We start from the raw sequence: 21,829 nt of genomic DNA, 5'->3' as shown, positions 1-21,829 counted from the left end.
TTCCTACTGACTACTACTACCTAGTGCTCCTACCTAATGTTCCACCTGACTACTACTACTACCTAGTGCTCCTACCTAATGTTCCACCTGACTACTACTACGACCTAGTGCTGCTACCTAAAGTTCCTACTGACTACTACTACCTAGTGCTCCTGCCTAATATTCCCACTGACCTCTAGTTGTCAGTAGGACCACTAGGTGGTAGTAGTCAGTAGGAACAGGTAGCAGTAGTCAGTCCGTACATTAGGAAGCAGCACTAGGTAGAAGTAGTAGTCAGTAGGAATATTAGGCAGGAGCACTAGGTAGTAGTAGTCAGTAGGTACATTAGGCAGGAACACTAGGTAGTAGTAATCAGTAGGTACATTAGGCAGGAGCACTAGGTAGTATAGTCAGTAGGAACATTAGGAAGCAGCACTAGGTAGAAGTAGTAGTCAGTAGGAATATTAGGCAGGAGCACTAGGTAGTAGTAGTCAGTAGGAACATTAAGTAGCAGCACTAGATAGTAGTAGTCAGTAGGAACATTAGGTAGCAGCACTAGATAGTAGTAGTCAGTAGGAACATTAGGTAGCAGCACTAGGTAGTAGTAGTCAGTAGGTACATTAGGCAGGAACACTAGGTAGTAGTAATCAGTAGGTACATTAGGTAGGAGCACTAGGTAGTAGTAGTCAGTAGGAACATTAAGTAGCAGCACTAGATAGTAGTAGTCAGTAGGAACATTAGGTAGCAGCACTAGGTAGTAGTAGTCAGTAGGAACATTAGGTAGCAGCACTAGGTAGTAGTAGTCAGTAGGTACATTAGGCAGGAGCACTAGGTAGTAGTAGTAGTCAGTAGGTACATTAGACAGGAGCACTAGGTAGTAGTAGTCAGTAGGTACATTAGGCAGGAGCCTTAGGTAGTAGTAGTCAGTAGGAACATTAGTTAGCAGCACTAGGTATTAGTAGTCAGTAGGAACATTAGGTAGTAGTAGTCAGTAGGAACATTAGGTAGCAGCACTAGGTAGTAGTAGTCAGTAGGAACATTAGGTAGCAGCACTAGGTAGTAGTAATCAGTATGACTACTACTACTACATAGTGTTCCTACCTAATGTTCCTACTGACTACTACCACCTAGTGTTCTTACCTAATGTTCCTACTGACTACTACTTCTACCTAGTGCTGATACCTAATGTTCCTACTGACTACTACTACCTAATGTTCCTACTGACTACTACCTAGTGCTCCTACCTAATGTTCCTACTGACTACTACTTCTACCTAGTGCTCTTGCCTAATGTACCTACTGACTACTACTACCTAGTGCTGCTACCTAATGTTCCTACTGACTACTACCACCTAGTGTTCTTACCTAATGTTCCTACTGACTACTACTACCTAGTGCTCTTGCCTAATGTACCTACTGACTACTACTACCTAGTACTGCTACCTAATGTTCCTACCGAGTACTACTACCTAGTGTCCCTGCCTAATGTACCTACTGACCACTACCTAGTGTTCCTGCCTAATTTACCTACTGACTACTACCTAGTGCTGCTACTTAATGTTCCTACTGACTACTACTTAACTAGAGCTCCTGCCTAACGTACTTACTGACTACTACTACCTAGTGCTCCTGTCTAATTAATGTTCCTACTGACTACTACCTAGTTAGGAGCACTGGGTACTAGTAGTGAGTAGGTACATTAGGCAGGAGCACTAGGTAAGTAGTAGTTAGTAGGAACATTAAGTAGCAGCACTAGGTAGTAGTGAGTAGGTACATTAGGCAGGAACACTAGGTAGTAGTCAGTAGTACGGTACATTAGGCAGGGACACTAGGTAGTAGTACTCGGTAGGAACATTAGGTAGCAGTACTAGGTAGTAGTATTCAGTACGAACATTAGGTAGCAGCACTAGGTAGTAGTAGTAGTCAGTAGGTACATTAGGCAGGAGCACTAGGTAGTAGTAGTCAGTAGGTACATTAGGCAGGAGCACTAGGTAGTAATAGTCAGTAGGTACATTAGGCAGGAACACTAGGTAGTAGTCAGTAGGAACATTAGGTAGGAACACTAGGTAGTAGTAGTCAGTAGGAACATTAGGCAGGAACACTAGGTAGTAGTAGTCAGTAGGTACATTAGGCAGGAACACTAGGTAGTAGTAGTCAGTAGGAACATTAGGTAAGAACACTAGGTGGTAGTAGTCAGTAGGAACATTAGGTAGGAGCACTATGTAGTAGTAGTAGTCATACTGATTACTACTACCTAGTGCTGCTACCTAATGTTCCTACTGACTACTACTACCTAGTGCTGCTACCTAATGATCCTACTGACTACTACTACCTAGTGCTGCTACCTAATGTTCCTACCCACTACTACTACTACCTAGTGCTCCTACCTAATGTTCCTACCCACTACTACTACTACCTAGTGCTCCTACCTAATGTACCTACTGACTACTACCTAGAGCTTTTACCTAATGTTCCTACTGACCACTACTACTACCTAGTGCTCCTGCCTAATGTTCCTACCTAGTACTACTACCTAGTGTCCCTGCCTAATGTACCGTACTAATGACTACTACTACCTAGTGCTGCTACCTAAATGTACCTACTGACTAATACTACTACCTAGTGCTGCTACCTAATGTACCTTCTGACTACTACTACTACCTAAGGCTCCTGCCTAATGTACCTACTGACTACTACTACCTAGTGCTCCTGTCTAATGTACCTACTGACTACTACTAATACTTAGTGCTGCTACTTAATGTTCCTACTGACTACTACTACTACCTAGTGCTCCTACCTAATGTTCCACCTGACTACTACTACTACCTACTGCTCCTACCTAATGTTCCACCTGACTACTACTACTACCTACTGCTCCTACCTAATGTTCCTACTGATTACTACTACCTAGTGCTGCTACTTAATGTTCCTACTGACTCCTGCCTAATGTACCTACTCACTACTATTTATTACCCAGTGCTGCTACCTAATGTTCCTACTGACTACAACTTCCTAGTGCTCCTGCCTAATATTCCCACTGACCTCTAGTAGTCAGTAGGACCACTAGGTGGTAGTAGTCAGTAGGAACAGGTAGCAGTGGTCAGTAGGTACATTAGGTAGTAGCAGCACTAGGTAGTAGTAGTAGTCAGTAGGAACATTAGGTAGGAGCACTAGGTAGTAGTAGTAGTCAGTAGATAGAAGCTCTAGGTAGTAGTAGTCAGTAGGTACATTAGGTAGGAGCACTAGTTAGTAGTCAGTAGGAACATTAGGTAGTAGTAGTAGTCAGTAGGAACATTAGGTTGTAGTAGTAGTCAGTAGGAACATTAGGTAGTAGTAGTAGTAGTCAGTAGGAACATTAGGTAGAAGCTCTAGGTAGTAGTAGTCAGTAGGTATATTAGGTAGGAGCACTAGGTAGTAGTAGTCAATACAACATTAGGCAGCAACACTAGGTAGTAGTAGTAGTCAGTAGGAACATTAGGTAGAAGCTCTACTGACTACTACTACCTAGAGCTTCTACCTAATGTTCCTACTGACTACTACTACCTAGAGCTTCTACCTAATGTTCCTACTGACTACTACTACCTAGTGCTCCTGCCTAATGTACCTACTGACTACTACTACTACCTAGTGTTCCTGCCTAATGTACCTACTGACTACTACTACTACCTAGTGCTCCTGCCTAATGTACCTACTCACTACTACTACTACCTAGTGCTCCTACCTAATGTTCCACCTGACTACTACTACCTAGTGCTCCTGCCTAATGTTCCTACTGACTACTACCACCTAGTGTTCTTACCTAATGTTCCTACTGACTACTACTACCTAGTCCTCCTGCCTAATGTATCTTCTGATTACTACTACCTAGTACTGCTACCTAATGTTCCTACCGAGTACTACTACCTAGTGTTCCTGCTTAATGTACCTACTGACTACTACTACTACCTGGTGTTCCTGCCTAATGTTCCTACTGACTACTACTACTACCTAATGTTCCTACTGACTACTACTACTACCTAGTGCTGCTACCTAATGTTCCTACTGAATACTACTACTACCTAGTGTTCCTGCCTAATGTAACTACTGACTACTACTAACAAATACTGCTACCTAAAGTTACCATTAATTACTATTACCAACTAGTGTTCCTACTGACCACTAGTCAGGGATATACTAAGCAAAAGTACTAGGTAGCAGTGGTCAGTGGGAATATTAGGCAGGAACACTAGGTAGTAGTAGTCAATGGTAACATTAGGCAGGAGCTCTAGGTAGCAGAAGTCAGTGGTAACATTATGCAGGAGGTCTAGGTAGTAGTAGTCAGGGGGAATATTAAGCAGAAACACGAAGTAGTAGTTAGTGGAAACAGTCGGCAAAAACACTAGCCAGTAGTAGCCAGTAGAAACATTAGACAGTAGCACTAGGTAGTAGTGGTCTGTGGTAACATTAGGTAGTACTACTACCTAATGTTTCCACTGACTACTATTAGTTCTACCTAGTGCCCCTTCCTAATGTACCTACTGACTACTACTACCTAGTGCTCCTGCCTAATGTTCCTACTGACTACTATTACTACTACCTACTATTCCTGCCTAATGTTCTCACTGACTACTACTCCCTCGTGCTCCTGCCTAATATTCCCACTCACTAATACTACCTAGTGTTCCTGCCTAATGTTCCCACTGACTACTACTACCTAGTGCTCCTGCCTACTGACCACTACTACTACCTAGTGCTCCTGCCTAATGTTCCTAAAGACTACTACTACTACTACTACCTAATGCTCCTGCTATTGTTGTTCCCTGTCCTACTACTACTACTTATTATTCCATCCCTTTTCACTCTTTACTTCTTTTTTTTTTTTTTTTGTACTTTCCATTATCCCATTGTTGGTTTTTCCTGCCATTTGCCTCTACCATATACTTCCTTGCTAATTCTCTTTCTCCCTCCCCCCGGGCAGATATTCTTCAGCATATCGTTGTCCTTGTCTAGTTTAATCTGTCTGTATGGGTATGTTAATTTCCAGCAACAAAATAAAAAAAAAAAAAAAATCCATTTGCTCGTTTTATCCACAAGAAGAAATGTTAATAGTATTTAATTTTGCAGGAATTAGTAGAGATGGTGAAAGCGAAGAAGGCTGCACAAGCAGCTGCTGCCAAGAAGTAATCAAGGAAATTTTATTTTGCTGGAAATTGTCATCATAGGAAGACAGTCTCTCACCAGCAGATTACTGTACTGCATATGATGAAATGTATATATGTGTACTTACTGTGACAAAAGAAAAAACTAATCTTTACCATGATGTAAGAATATCCTAAATGTCAATTTCAAATTTCAGTAACAAACTAATAAAGAAATTCCCTTTCAGTTGCACTTTCTTTTGACCACTTACATGTCAGATCTCTTGTATAATTTGTATTAAAGTTATGAGTAAATTTGATCGTTTTATTTATCAATGAAATTTGCTGAATTTGTTACTCTACATATTAATCAAAAGTAAATCTGAAGCAAACACCAGGGTACCACACCTTCTGCATCTCCCAAAACCATGTTGCTCCTTCCCTACACACATGTATGTATTATTTTTATGTAGTTTATATATTAATTCACATAGTTTTTATTCATTTAAACGTTTTCAAATATGATCTACCCTCGTTTAAACATGAGTCATCATTGACTTACTATAGATTAGTTTTATGTTTATACTTGTCAACTTTAGTACTAATAATAATGACTAATAATAATTTTAATGTCAATCTTTTTAAATTCAATGAAGTAGTGACCAAAAGTATTGTTATTAGTGCTACAATTTGTCAAATTAAAACACACAAGTAAACACTGGAATGCAAAGATGACTCATGTTTATGTAAGGATAGTCCTTATACGAAAACATATATATATATATATATATATATATATATATATATATATTAATGTATGTATGACTCATGGTGAGGTGCCTGAGGATTGGCGGAATGCGTGCATAGTCCCATTGTACAAAGGCAAAGGGGATAAGAGTGAGTGCTTAAATTACAGAGGTATAAGTTTGTTGAGTATTCCTGGTAAATTATATGGGAGGGTATTGATTGAGAGGGTGAAGGCATGTACAGAGCATCAGATTGGGGAAGAGCAGTGTGGTTTCAGAAGTGGTAGAGGATGTGTGGATCAGGTGTTTGCTTTGAAGAATGTATGTGAGAAATACTTAGAAAAGCAAATGGATTTGTATGTAGCATTAATGGATCTGGAGAAGGCATATGATAGAGTTGATAGAGATGCTCTGTGGAAAGTGTTAAGAATATATGGTGTGGGAGGCAAGTTGTTAGAAGCAGTGAAAAGTTTTTATCGAGGATGTAAGGCATGTGTACGTGTAGGAAGAGAGGAAAGTGATTGGTTCTCAGTGAATGTAGGTGGTTTGCGGCAGGGGTGTGATGTTTCCATGGTTGTTTAATTTGTTTATGGATGGGGTTGTTAGGGAGGTGAATGCAAGAGTTTTGCAAAGAGGTGCAAGTATGCAATCTGTTGTGGATGAGAGAGCTTGGGAAGAGAGTCAGTTGTTTGTTGACGATACAGCGCTGGTGACTGATTCGCGTGAGAAACTGCAGAAGCTGGTGACTGAGTTTCGTAAAGTGTGTGAAAGAAGTAAGCCGAGAGTAAATGTGAATAAGAGCAAGGTTATTAGTATTAGGTACAGTAGGGTTGAGGGTCAAGTCAATTGGGAGGTAAGTTTGAATGGAGAAAAAGTGGAGAAAGTGAAGTGTTTTAGATATCTGGGAGTGGATTTGGCAGCGGATGGAACTATGGAAGCAGAAGTAAATCATAGGGTGGGGGAGGGGGTGAAAGTTCTGGAAGTGTTGAAAAATGTGTGGAAGTCGAGAACATTATCTTAGAAAAGCAAAAATGGGTATATTTGAAGGAATAGTGCTTCCAACAATGTTATATGTTATATGGTTGTGAGGCATGGGCTATAGAGTTGTGCGGAGGAGGGTGGATGTGCTGGAAATGATATGTTTGAGGACAATATGCGGTGTGAGATGGTTTGATCAAGTAATAAATAGGGTAAGAGAGATGTGAGGTAATAAAAAGAGAGTGGTTGAGAGAGCAGAAGAAGGTGTTTTGAAATGGTTTGGTCACATGGAGAGAATGAGTGAGGAAAGATTGACCAAGAGGATATATGTGTCAGAGGTGGAGGGAACAAGAAGTGGGAGACCAAATTGGAGGTGGAAAGATGGAGTGAAAAAGATTTTGAGCGATCAGGGCCTGAACATGCAGGAGGGTGAAAGGCGTGCAAGGAATAGTGTGAATTGGAACGATGTGGTATACCAGGGTCAACGTGCTGTCAATGGATTGAACCAGGGCATATGAAGTATATGGGGTAAACCATGGAAAGTTCTGTGGGGCCTGGATGTGGAAAGGGAGCTGTGGTTTCAGTGCATAATTACATGACAGCTAGAGACTGGGTGTGAACGAATGTGGCCTTTGTTGTCTTTTCCTGGCACTACCTCACGCACATGCGGGGGGAGGGGGTTGTTATTTCATGTGTGCCGGGGTGGTGATGGGAATGAATAAAGGCAGACAGTATGAATTATGTACATGTGTATATATGTATATGTCTGTGAGTATATATATGTATACCTTTAGATGTAATGTAAAGGTATGTATATTTGTGTGTGTGAACGTGTATGTATATACATGTGTATGTGGGTGGGTTGGGCCATTCTTTCGTCTGTTTGGTTGCGCTACCTTGCTAACGCGGGAGACAGCAACCAAGTAAAATAATAATAACAATAATAATAATAATAATAATAATAATAATATATATATATACATATACATAGATTGAGAGATTTGGTTTCAGATGCAGATGGCATTGGACCCTGGCGTTTGCTCTGAAGAATTTAAGAAATAGTTGAGAAGAGAAATGACTTGTGTATGACATTTACTGATCAGATGAAAGCATTTGCTAGGGTTGACTAATGCCTTATGAAATATGCTAAAGATGTTAAGGTTTATCGAACAACTGGAACTCCCTTAAGAAAGTGGCCATGGCAATCAAGTCTCAATAACTAGTAAACTCCAAGTGCTGCTTCTCAGCCTTGGGTGCCTCACCCATAATATAAGCCACTGGCAGAATCTAACTCTAGTGCAGTGTCTGTAAAGGCTCCTACCCAATGTTCTTACACTGCTAGCTAATGCTCCAACCTAATGTTCTTATCTGCCACTCCACCCCTTGCCTAAAGTTTCTGCCTAAATGTTCCTACCCACTAACCTATGGTAAATATATATTTACTAAATGCAGTGAGGAGTTAATACCAGGAGAGTCAGGCATGAATGCCTGCAAGAATGGATGAGGTCTAGTATTCCCAACGAAGGTGTGCATACAGCAAGGTTGCGGGATGTCACATGGCTACTTAAATCTGCTCACCGACAGAATAGGAAGGATGATAAACATCAGGGTCTTTTAGGCAAGGGGTAGGTCTGCAGTATGTAAGGGCATGGGAGCTGAATCAATTCCTTTCTGCAAATGACTATTCTTCAGTGAGTGATTCCTGAAGTTGGTGAGATATTTGGAGAAAATGTGTTGTAAGAGCATATGTGAAAACATGATGTGCTTCCAAACTCTTCTATCTGCAAGTTGTAAGTGTTAAAAAGAAGTCATCTTCAACAAGGCTGGTAAGAGGGAAAGAGGTTCAAACTCAACAAGAACCGTGGTTTACCACCTTAAAGGACCCCAACTTGAACTCCACTCTCACATGAAATGTTTCACCTAGGCTGCAGGAGCCCCATGAAAGGGGCCCTGGGGTTGCCTAACTATAAAATTTCTATACCTACCTGCCTTTCCTACTTTAACATGGTGGCATTAGGGGGAAAAAAAAAAATCCAATGCTCATCTGCACACACCATCTAGAGCTATACTGAAAAATGTACCATAATGAAGGAACATCGACAGCCAAGACCCATCAACTACATCAAAGTTTATGCCAACTTCTCCATATACCCAGGTCATACTCAGTGACAGCACTTCAGCCCAAACACACCACATCAATCCAGTTCATTCTATCCAATGCACACCTCTTGCCCTCCTGAATGTTGTTCCCAGTATACTTAAGCCTTCTACACTCCATCCTCCACCTTAGTCTCCCATTCCACCTTGCTCCATCTTTTGACACAAATTCTTCATCTGTCAGTCTTCACTCATCTCCATATATCAAAACTATTTCAGCATATCTTGGTTGGCCTTCTCAGTCAGGCTGCACCTACAACCACACCCTTTTCTTACACTGTTCTTACCACTGTGATCAACTAGCCTCATATCATGCATCATTCTCAGCCATTTAATTTCCGACATATCCAACACTTTTCTTACTTTACATTCAAGTCCCATGATTTCTATTCATGTAACATCGTCAGAAAATGAAGCTTCATACAATCCCGCCTTTACCCTCACATACACTGGCCTCTATACGTGCTCCTTAAAGTTTTGGGCACAGATGGCAAGTCCCAAGGAACATGCCTTCAGGCAAGGGCTTCCCATGCTGTTATTAAAAGCAATGTAATCACAAGCTATATTATACATATTTATTATACTTAATAGCAGTCTCCCACGTTTGCGAAGTAGCGCAAGGAAACAGACGAAAGAATGGCCCAATCCACCCACATACACATGTATATACAAACACGTCCACACACAGCACATATACATACCCATACATCTCAACGTATACATATATATACACACACAGACATATACATATATATACATGTACATAATTCATACTGTCTGCCCCTATTCATTCCCGTCGCCACCCTGCCACACATGAAATGACAAACCCCTACCCCCTCATGTGTGCGAGGTAGCACTAGGAATAGACAACAAAGGCCACATTCATTCACACTCTAGCTGTCATGTATAATGCACTGAAACCACAGCTCCCTTTCCACATCCAGGCCCCACAAAACTTTCCATGGTTTACCCTAGACGCTTCACATGCCCTGGTTCAATCCACTGACAGCACGTCAACCCCGGTATACCATATCATTCCAATTCACTCTATTCCTTGCACGCCTTTCACCCTCCTGCATGTTCAGGCCCCGATCACTCAAAATCGTTTTCACTCCATCTTTCCACCTTCAATTGGGTCTCCCACTTCTCCTAGTTCCCTCCACCTCTGACACATATCCTCTTTGTCAACCTTTCCTCACTCATTCGCTCCATGTGACCAAACCATTTCAAAACACCCTCTTCTGCTCTCTCAACCACACTCTTTTTATTACCACACATCTCTCTTACCCTTTCATTACTTACTCGATCAAACCACCTCACACCATATATTGTCCTCAAACATCTCATTTCCAGCACATCCACCCTCCTCTGCACAACTCTATCTATAGCCCACGCCTTGCAACCATATAACATTGTTGGAACCACTAATCCTTCAAACATACCCATTTTTGCTTTCCAAGATAACATTCTTGACCCACACACTTTTCAATGCTCCCAGATTTTCGCCCCCTCCCCCACCCTACGATTCATTTCCGCTTCCATGGTTCCATCCGCTGCCAAATCCACTCCCAGATATCTAAAACACTTTACTTCCTCCAGTTTTTCTTCATTCAAACTTACCTCCCAATTGACTTGTCCCTCAACCCTACAGTACCTAATAACCTTGCTCTTATTCACATTTGCTCTCAGCTTTCCTCTTTCACACACTTTACCAAACTCAGTCACCAGCTTCTGCAGCTTCCCACCCGAATCAGCCACCAGCGCTGTATCATCAGCAAACAACTGACTCACTTCCCAAGCTCTCTCATCCACAACAAACTGCATACTTGCCCCTCTTTCCAAAAATCTTGCATTCACCTCCCTTACATATGTACACATATACATACATACATATATACACACTTGCTGCCTTCATCCATTCCCATCACCACCCCGCCACACAGGAAACAGCATATATATTGCACGTATTTCATGTATTATTACTTTATTAGATATGTAAGACATCTGTGAAAGGAAAAGTGTAAAAACTGTTAAATAAAAAAGTGCCAAATATTTTGACAAGCAGAAAATAATAGTAAATGCACCAGTCAAACAACTTTTACTAATGATATACCTTTAAGTGCAATTATTTCACATTTGTATTGGTGCTGTTCCCTGTATTACTAATTTCTGAGTTAAGATAAAACATCAGGAACTATTCCTCCCCATCGGAGTGTACGGGGTGTCATTTGTACCAAGATAGCAATAAACACATTGGAAGTGTTTGAGGTGTTAATAGTTCCCAGAGGTGTTAAAGCTTCCAGGACAAAAGCCACCATCATTCAACGTTCGACCAACTTCTGCCTACACGGTTCCATCACTCATCGTGTCCACTACGAGGTACCTAAAGTACTCCACTTCTTTAAAGCTTTCCCAATTCAAACTCATCACACTATTCTGTCTTCACACTCTGCTGCACCGTAGTACTTTACTACTTTTCATATTTACTTTTAGCATTCTCTTTTCACCCCTTTTCCCCTAATTTTTAAACAACTTTGGGAATATCTTTCTTACGAGTCTGTCACCAAACCTGTGTAATTTTCTAATCACTGACATAATGTAAACCTGCACCTTGCACTAACCTTCATCACTATCCCACCATAAACAGATTAAACAACCACAGTGACAACAACTGCACCTTGCACTTACCTTCATCACTACCCCACCATAAACAGATTACACAACCACAGTGGCAACAAATTCTTGTTGTAGACCCACCTTTACAGGAAACCATCTCATCCCTTCCTACTCAAACACATGCTTTACTCTTCAGGTAAACACTCACTGCATCTAGTAATTTTCTATTTACTCCTAGTAGCATTTTCCACCTTATCACCAACATAATGTAAACCTGCCCCTGGCCATCTTACCCATAAACAGATTACACAATCTCAGGGACAACATGCATTCTTGAAGTAGGCTTACCTTAAGTGGGAACCACTTACCTTCCGCCCTTCCTGCTTGCACACTTACCTTACTTTCTAGGTGAAAATGTGTTGCATTTAGTACCTGTAACTTCCACAAAGCCTCCCTGACAGATCTAAAAATACCACGTACAACTCACTTTTTCTCTACTTCTTACATGGCAAACACTAAGTTGACATCTCTACCACATTCGAAGCCACAATGCTCCATCCTAGTCAGATGCTCTGTGCATTCCATTACCTTCCTATAAACCATACAAGCTGTACTCAACTAACTTCTGTAATTCAGCCTTACAAGCTGTACTCAACAAACTTCCGTAATTCAGCCATTCACATTTTTTGCCAGTCCTCAAGCACCTAACCTTGTGAAAAAAAAAAAAAAAATACAGTCAAACAGCCTGACAAACTTATTTCCAAAGAAACTCAACTGTAATCCCATCCTCTGGTACTTCATAATACACAAGGCTTTCACCACATCCTCTTTCCACCATACCATTTGTCATGACTTACTTGGCATACCTAAATAACATAACTGCTATCCCATACGCCATTACCTTTAACTTCCTGTTGCAAGTCTCCTGCAACACTAAAGGTGGCCACATCCATCGGATGGGACCACAGGTCAAGAAGTGTTGTGAAATGAGCAGAGGACAAATGAAGGGTAAGTGTTTTCAACGGAAGATGCATCTTTGTGATACTGTCTGCATTCACAATTTCATCCATTTATTCTATTCATCCACTCCTGTCACAAAAAAAGTATTTCATTTTATCTCTTCTAACAAGTAATGTGCTTAGTTTCGTATTACAAACCCTGATCTCACAAAGAACTTTTCACTATCAACATCTTCAAACGAGCTTTGAAAACTGAAGGTTGCGATGAAGAACACTTTCGCTTCCTTTTTATGGTGCGTAAATCTATTTATAACCCTTACCCATCCCTCGGTTCTATTATTATTTCACGTGCCATCAATTAGTTTTTTGTATTAAGTGCAATGATCAAACCTTAGAAGTAAACTCCAATTTTGCTCCAAAATATATCACGAATATTCCCCTGAAAGTCTCTATCCACGCGTGTACCTGCAATCATAATATCTGCCACCTGGGGTGGAAATCTGGTGACAGTTTAGGCACAATGTCTAAAATCAAGTTCTTCTCAGACACAAATTTATTTTCAGTAGATTAATTCCTGTCCGTTACAATCATAGAAAGGCCTAATTTCACTTTATCCCATTCTGATTACTTTCTTATTACAGTACTTTGGTTGAAGTCCGTCAGCCATTTAAGAGACTAACTTTAAGCTGGACCTTGTTGCTTTGTCACCTTGTAACCTGTTGCAGTCCTCATTAATATACACTTCTCTAATGACCTTGGCATCATCTGCAAACATATTTGGAAGCAAGTGCAATCTTCCTGGAGTCATTTATGCAGATTAAGTGATGGTCCGAGATTGAGCTCTGTGGCACACCACTGATGTCCTTAACACCACCTCGAGAACAATTCTATGATGCATTCTCTGTTCCCTACATCGAAGGATTCTTAACATAGCCTTTGTTCCCTTCAACGAAGGACTCTTAACATATCCTTTCTTCCCCACAACTAAGGTGATTTTTTAAGTCTTTGCCTTATTTCAGACTAAGGATCCAGCTTCTTTATCAGTCTATGTGGCAGTCAATAATTTCTGGTAGTACAAGAACATACAATCTATCAAACCTTTTCTTTAATATATAATAAAGCCCACTCTCACATAGAAATCCAAAAGGTAAGTCACAGTAGCATCTTTCATGAAGCTTTTTTCTGACTTAAGAAGTTTCTCATTTGCAAATAATCACCCATTTTCTTTCAGGCTATTTTTTTCTCTGCCTACAAGTTAACTGTCCTGTATCTCTTAACCACCCCATGCCTTCCTGGTCATCTGCCTACTTACTAGGCTGGCCTATTTGTTGTCACCTAACTTATAAATCAAATACATACAAAGTATGTCTACCACTTTACCAGGTTTGCCTTCTGACTTCCTACTTTTCAGCTTTTGTGTCCAAACCCATCTCTATACCTTCAAGAATGTTGCTGAACTTGGGCAAACTACAGGAATGTGACAAAACTTGTAGGAATCATTAATGGAAGGTAAAAGGCAATCCATATAAGCATTTGGAGCATCACTCACGGTACTGCTAAAGGAGGCATTAAAAAAATAGTAATGCGATCATAGTCAAAATTGTTTGGCAATAAATCAACCTTTTAGGTATATAAGGGTCATTATATTGCACCCATAGGACAGTGGTCAGTTAATCTTTTTTCCTACTTGATCTCTGTTTCCTGCATTAAGCATGATTTACCTTGGACTCTTCACATGGCCTGGCTTAGTCCTCTAACAGCATGTCAGCCCCAGTATACCACATATATTACTCATAAAGTATATTACATGGATGTTTTCACACTTTAATAACTATTTTCAAAACCTCCTAATTCTGTCCATGCAATCTTTGCATCAATCAATCATTCCGTCTCACTTTTAAAAAGCCACTTTTCATATCACATGTGGGGACTTAGCATCAAGGACATTACCTCTCACAACTTTCAAGTGGACATTCCAGCAAACAGTGAGGGAAGAAGTGTAGTGGCTTCAGAATTAGGTTGCCTGAAGTGTAGTGGTGTAACGTGAAGTGCAGTTGTCGGACAGTGAGACGAATAAGGTACAAAGGCGGGCGGATGAGAAGTGGTGGGATGGTTGAGCAATGTCATACGTAGGAGCATGAGTGGATGTGTTGGGATGGAGAAAATACATATTCAATATGAGGTTGGGCAATTCATTATATTTACATTAAACGTCTTCAAAATATAGCACAATACTCTATTATCTTTACCTTCCCGCCCAAACATTTTATTTTTTGCCCCATATGACATGGCCCAGTACAGTAATGGATGTGAAGGGGCTAGAAAAGCTTGGCTATATATGGTGTACAATGTAATATTGTACACCTTATTTATCCAAGCTAGGAAGAAAGTATAATGGTGAAAGAGCTACAGCTAGGCCAAGGAACCAGAGAGAGTGGAAAGTCAGGCCATAAAAGGCGAGCTAGTGAGATAAGTGTAATGCCTGGGTGAAATGCCGTACAAGTGGAGTAATAATGGACAAGTGTAACACCCAAGAGAGTTAGGCTATGCTGGGATATTATGGTGAAGGAAGTATAATGGTTAAAGAGTTTGGCTCTGATAAACGAAGTCATATTGAGGAAGTTTTGTGGCTAGAAAGTTAGGATCTGATATAAGTGATGGTCAAGGATGTATAGTGGGTAGAAAGTTAGGATCTATCAAGTGATGGTGAGGGATGTATAGTGGGTAGAAAGTTAGGATCTGATATATCAAGTGATGGTGAGGGATGTATAGTGGGTAGAAAGTTAGGATCTGATGTATTAAGTGATCGTGAAGGATGTTTAGTGGGTAGAAAGTTAGGATCTGATATATCAAGTGATGGTGAGGGATGTATAGTGGGTAGAAAGTTAGGATCTGATATATCAAGTGATCATGAAGGATGTTTAGTAGGTAGAAAATTAGGATCTGATGTATTAAGTGATCGTGAAGGATGTCTAGTGAACGGAGAGTTAGACTACCATACCTGAAGTGATAGTGAAGGAAATGTATTGGACAATCTTGTAATACTGAAGAAGTACTGTAACTTAAAAGATGACCTTAATGACACTTGAAACAACCATGATAAAAAGTGTTAATGATAAATGTAAAGTTATCTATAATATAGTTTTAGATATAAAAGTCGTGAAGTGGATAATAACATTTGATAAAACACATCTAATGACATAACCAAATCAATGTCAACATAATAATTATAAAGATCTTGGCAAAATCCTGCTTTACTATCAGACCAATTAGGACCGTAAATAATGTGTACAATATTGAATGCTAACGTACTAGGGCAACTAATTTCTCTACGACCCAACTCACATTATTCTTAACCATAACTACATTATATCTACTCTCGACACAGCTGCACACATGATACATGACCCTACTAACGCACTGATATAAACGGCTGCCACACAACATCCAAAATATTGCTCAAGGACAAGAGCCAACCCCAGGCCAGTGATCGTGACCCCCTGACCAGGCAGCCATCTTTGACCCGGCCAGGGGACCCGCGTGGGGACACTCGGACATGGAAATACACACTGCAGGTTAGGTTATACAACTTATACAACTGATCTATTATCACTGAGACATCATGCATACATCAGGGGAAATAATGTTGATCTTTAAGTACTGGGGATCTCTGTGGTTCCCTCATCTACCACTCCGTACCAACCCATGTCTGCAGAATGAACCAGAAGAAGCAGCCATGAAACTATCGTTAGTTACTTTGCCTATTTATCTGTTGAAACCTCACCTCGCTGCGTTGAGAGTGAAGAGATAACATCTCCATGTTACCACAGCAAGCACCACCATCAGCTGCAAGAGTGACGTCGTCCCGGGAGTCGCACATTAATTAGGAAGCCATCATCAGTTACCGCCACGTCCACAAGCTCCTCTGGTCCAATGCTCCTTCCATAAATTTATTTCTTTTAAATTAAGAAGATTACCAGAGTCTACTTTAGCAGTGAATATTATCAAATTATTATAGACATTATTTTTGAGACCGATAAAACTGTAGTTTATTATAAATTTATGCTTTGAATGGATCGAAATTGATATTTTCAAAATCTTTACTATACCTTCACGAACCTGGGGTCCTTCTTGCCCAGGTTATCATTCTTATTTCATTTAAAATATTTTCTCATCAGTTAATGATGCACATTTTCGTAGCATTTCTCAACTGAAAGCAAAGAAAAAAAATAGTTATGATGAGTTTGATTATAAATAATGTCTTCAAAATAACTATGCCGAAACAACAGACATTCTCTTTTTCCACGAAACAATTTCATTTATCAAAAATATATATACTCAACTTTAATTATTCCAGTTTAAACGAGCAGATAAATAAGAAATAGAGAAAATAGCATAATAAACGCACATTCAATTTTTTACTTTTTTTTTTTAAGAATTACGAATTCTTCTCTACCCTTGTCACAGCTAGGGTCATGATGATGGCCATGGTAAACATAAAGCAGACTCAGATAACGCATCAGAACAGTGCTTGTTAAATTTGCGTCCAAGGAGGGTTCCCTTGGGGTCTAAGGATTAAAATCACATACGAAATTAGCCAATATCGCCGCAGATGCACCATTTTGAGCACACCCATGACCATATGCCTTGAGTATATTTTGTCGAGACAATTTTCCTGTCCGGGTTGATCTTTGCACAATTTGATAGCGATCGTTATTTATTTCATTTCATTATGCGATTATGTACAAAGGTTTACGACAGGGGTCATATATCTCATCCGTCCATGAGATATATTGAATATCAAAGATAATATGGTTAAAAAAGAGAACTACTGTCTCATAAGCATAGTGTACTGTGTTCACAATTATGAAACATACAGTCCTCGTCAATGTTCTTCGAACCCAATGAACAGTGTTCTAGATTTCTCCGTTCTCTGAACGACTAACTCTGTTTCCATAAACATTGATGAAGATGCCCTACAAATATCCAACAGGTTTTTCTACTACCTCTTCTGTAGGGCTGGTCTAACTCGTTCTGTAGGGCTGGTCTAACCCGGTCTGTAGAGCTGGTCTTACCCGTTCTGTAGGGCTGATCTAACCCGGTCTGTAGGGCTAACCTAACCTGTTCTGAAGGGCTGGTCTAAACTGTTCTGTTGGCCTGATCTAACCTGTTCTGTAGGGCTGATCTAACCCGTTCTGTAAGGCTGATCTAACCCGTTCTGTAGGGCTAACCTGTTCTGTAAGGCTGGTCTAACCCGTTCTGTTGGGCTAACCTAACCTGTTCTGTTGGGCTGATCTAACCCGTTCTGTAGGGCTGATCTAACCCGTTCTGTAAGGCTGATCTAACCCGTTCTGTAGGGCTAACCTGTTCTGTAAGGCTGGTCTAACCCGTTCTGTTGGGCTAACCTAACCTGTTCTGTTGGGCTGATCTAACCCGTTCTGTAGGGCTGATCTAACCCGTTCTGTAGGGCTAACCTAACCTGTTCTGAAGGGCTGGTCTAACCTGTTCTGTTGGCCTGATCTAACCTGTTCTGTAGGGCTAACCTAACCTGTTCTGTAGGGCTGGTCTAACCCGTTCTGTTGGGCTAACCTAACCTGTTCCGTATGGCTGGTCTAACCCATTATGTAGGGCTGATCTAACCTGTTTTGTAGGGCTAACCTAACCTGTTCTGTAAGGCTGGTCTAACCCGTTCTGTAGGGCTAACCTAACCTGTTCTGTAGGGCTGGTCTAACCCGTTCTGTTGTACTAACCTAACTTGTTCCGTATGGCTGGCCTAACCCATTCTGTAGGGCTGCTCTAACATGTTCTGTAGGGCTAACCTAACCTGTTCTGTAAGGCTAACCTAACCTGTTCTGTAGGGCTGGTCTAACCCGCTCTGTAGGGCTGATCTAACCTGTTCTGTAGAGCTGATCTAACCCGTTCTGTAGGGCTGGTCTAACCCGTTCTGTAGGGCTAACCTAACCTGTTCTGTAGGGATGATCTAACCAGTTCTGTAGGGCTGGTCTAACCCGTTCTGTAGGGCTAACCTAACCTGTTCTGTAGAGCTGATCTAACCCGTTCTGTAGGGCTGGTCTAACCCGTTCTGTAGGGCTAACCTAACCCGTTCTGTAGGGATGATCTAACCCGTTCTGTAGGGCTGGTCTAACCTGTTCTGTTGGCCTGATCTAACCTGTTCTGTAGGGTTGGTCTAACCCGTTCTGTAGGGCTGATCTAACCTGTTCTGTAGGGCTGGTCTAACCCGTTCTGTAGAGCTGGTCTAACCTGTTCTGTTGGCCTGATCTAACCTGTTCTGTAGGGCTGGTCTAACCCGTTCTGTAGGGGTAACCTACCCTGTTCTGTAGGGCTGGTCTAACCAGTTCTGTAGGGCTAACCTAACCCGTTCTGCAGGGCTGGTCTAACCCGTTCTGTAGGGCTAACCTAACCCGTTCTGTAAGGCTGGTCTAACCCGGTCTGTAGGGCTGGTCTAACCCGGTCTGTAGGGCTGTTCTAACCCGTTCTGTCTGGTCTAACCCGTTCTGTAGGGCTGTTCTAACCCGTTCTGTAGGGCTGGTCTAACCCGTTCTGTAGGGCTGGTCTAACCCGTTCTGTAGGGCTGGTCTAACCCGTTCTGTAGGGCTGGTCTAACCCGTTGTGACTTTGTAAGTAATCTTTCGGCCAAGGCCGCTCGAGTGATCTACTTACTCACCTTCTAAAGTGTGATAAGAAGCACTTCGTATTTAAGTAGTTACAAGTGCTGTGCACTTCAAGCACTTATAAAAGCCAAACGCTTACTTTTATGGTCATTATGACCACATAGGCGGTTTTTGGTACGAATTTAGTTATATTCCAAAATGCTTTAAATATGACCTGACCTGACCTGGGGTATGACCTGTGACTAGCCAGGTCACCAGATAGTCTCCTGGTCTATCCGATGTCTGACATGGGACTGACCAGGTCACCAGGTACTCTCCCACCTGACCTGTGACTAGCTAAGTCATCAAATACCTTCCCTACCCCAGTATCTGACCTGTGACAGGTCACCATTCGAGGAAAAGGACGCATCATTTGTTCCGCCCGCGCGCCAAGCCATACCCCGGCAAGATCAGTTCATTTCCTAACAAATAACTTTGTATCTGTGATTCTGGCGCGGCCAGTGATGAAGGAGACGAACAGAGGAATGACTAGGTCAGCCGTGGAGTGGATAGCTCTGCGGGGGCACCAATCAGTCTGTTTATCTTTGAGATTTTCTCATGATTAGGCCACCTACTACAGCTGCCGCGCGGGAAAGTCTCCAGTCTGACGCGCTTCTCCGTCTGCCGCGCGGGAAAGTCTCCCAGTCTGACGCGCTTCTCCGTCTGCCGCGCGGGAAAGTCTCCCGGTCTGACGCGCTTCTCCGTCTGCCGCGCGGGAAAGTCTCCCAGTCTGAAGCGCTTCTCCGTCTGCCGCGCGGGAAAGTCTCCCAGTCTGAAGCGCTTCTCCGTCTGCCGCGCGGGAAAGTCTCCCAGTCTTCAGCCTGACCAATCTCGAGAGATGCCATTATATATTGTTCTATTTTTATATTTCGTGTCATATACTGTGATGCGTGAGTCTATATGACAAGATATGAGGCTGTCTCTATATCTCGCCTCACATTCGCCTATGTAATGGTGCAGTTAGGTTTGCGCTGTGGGTGTAAAAATGTCTAGCCAGTGGGAGTAATGGAACTGATTAAATTTAAACTAGTGGTGGGCGGTGGAGGGTCAGGGGTGTGGCCTCCCTCCTCCTAGCCACAGGCCAGACACCCCGCCCTCCCACATACCAATGGTCATCCCACTGAAAAAAATAGGAAGGAATTACCCAAGATAATTCTGAAGCGAGGAGACACAAGCAAATACCCACTAGTAAAATCCATTTTCTGACAACGAAATGTCTTATATATATATATATATATATATATATATATATATATATATATATATATATATATATATATATATATATATATAATGACGTAATTAGCTCTCATCAATAAGTTATCATTGGCTCTTTCGGACTATCTGGAGCTGTTAAATACGTGATCTGTTACGGCTGTGGCCAGGGATATAGACCCACTGTACAGCGCCTTGTCTCAGATTTTGCGTTTGACCTTAATTATCAAGGACTTGTGGGGGGAGGGGGGGGGTCGAGGGTCAAGAATTACCATGCAAGAAATGACACAACACATTATTATCCATGACAAGATGTCTGAAATCTTGTGAAACTGTATCCACACTATGCATTTCGCGGCCAAATTTCACTCCATGAAGGTCTGTATATAATGAACCAACTTAGCCACTGGGATGTAATGGAGACGCTGTGTGACCACTGGGATTAATCCCTTTTGCGCTCCCGCCCGTAGGAGGAACCTGGCAGACCCAATCAGGAATGCGGTCATACGAGACTCGAGAGGAATATGTACCGTGTCGTCATGAGTCTCGTACCTCTCGCAGTTCCAATGGTCTTCATATAACTCTCCCATCTACACTGGGCTAAACATCACCCACTTACCACCCCCTCAGCTCCTGTTTCCTCTCCTGTAGGAGGCGCTGAGGCAGAACAGAAGCGGCGGTGATGTTGATGGAGGCCAGGCCCGGGGGCCACCAAGGACACGCGGAGCACAAGGCAGCCGCTCAAGTCTCGGACGCCACAGGCGAGGAAACGCATCTGCAACATAGGAAGTTCACCTCTCAACTTCCCCATTATATGCGACCTTCCTACTGTATTACAACACCCAACGTATCCTGACCAAAAAAAAATAAAATAAATAAAATAATCTGGGACAAGTTCCTGGCCTGATAACATATATGGTAGAGTAGTAAATTGCAGGTGACCAAATATAAACAGCGTCACCCCTGTAAACACACGCATACTACATACAGACACACACACCACAAACACACTCATACAAACCACCTCGCCTGGACCTTGGCTCTGTGCTCTGTGCTCTCTCTCTCTCTCTCTCTCTCTCTCTCTCTCTCTCTCTCTCTCTCTCTCTCTCTCTGGTGCGGGAAACAAAGTCATTAATGGGTTACCTGCTGACGTGTAACATTTCCGTGGGCTGCAGGGGTCAACATGTCAGCACACACGCCGCCTACCCCACCCTCAGTACTCATGTATCGAAGTACATCATCTGGGAGACCCATACATCATGTGGGAGACCCATACATCGTCTGGGAGACCCATACATCATACGGGAGACCCATACATCATGTGGGAGACCCATACATCATGTGGGAGACCCATACATCATCTGGGAGACCCATACATTATCTGGGAGACCC

The 21,829-nt window shown here is 41.9% G+C and overlaps 1 protein-coding gene across 1 annotated transcript in view; it reads left to right on the top strand.

Annotated features, from left to right (window-relative positions):
* LOC139761228 (dnaJ homolog subfamily C member 2) overlaps nt 1–5,410 on the top strand; it is a 49,552-nt gene extending 44,142 nt beyond the window's left edge. The window contains exon 13 of the mRNA XM_071685271.1: nt 5,082–5,410. Within this exon, the coding sequence (XP_071541372.1) occupies nt 5,082–5,141 (60 nt within the window). The 3' untranslated portion in view covers nt 5,142–5,410. The remainder of the gene's footprint in view (nt 1–5,081) is intronic.
* Nucleotides 5,411–21,829: the final 16,419 nt, after the last annotated feature.

The sequence above is a fragment of the Panulirus ornatus genome, chromosome 39, assembly GCF_036320965.1.
Source record: "Panulirus ornatus isolate Po-2019 chromosome 39, ASM3632096v1, whole genome shotgun sequence".
In the NCBI taxonomy this organism is placed as follows: Eukaryota; Metazoa; Arthropoda; class Malacostraca; order Decapoda; family Palinuridae; genus Panulirus; species Panulirus ornatus.
This window is presented reverse-complemented; position numbering and strand designations above follow the sequence as displayed.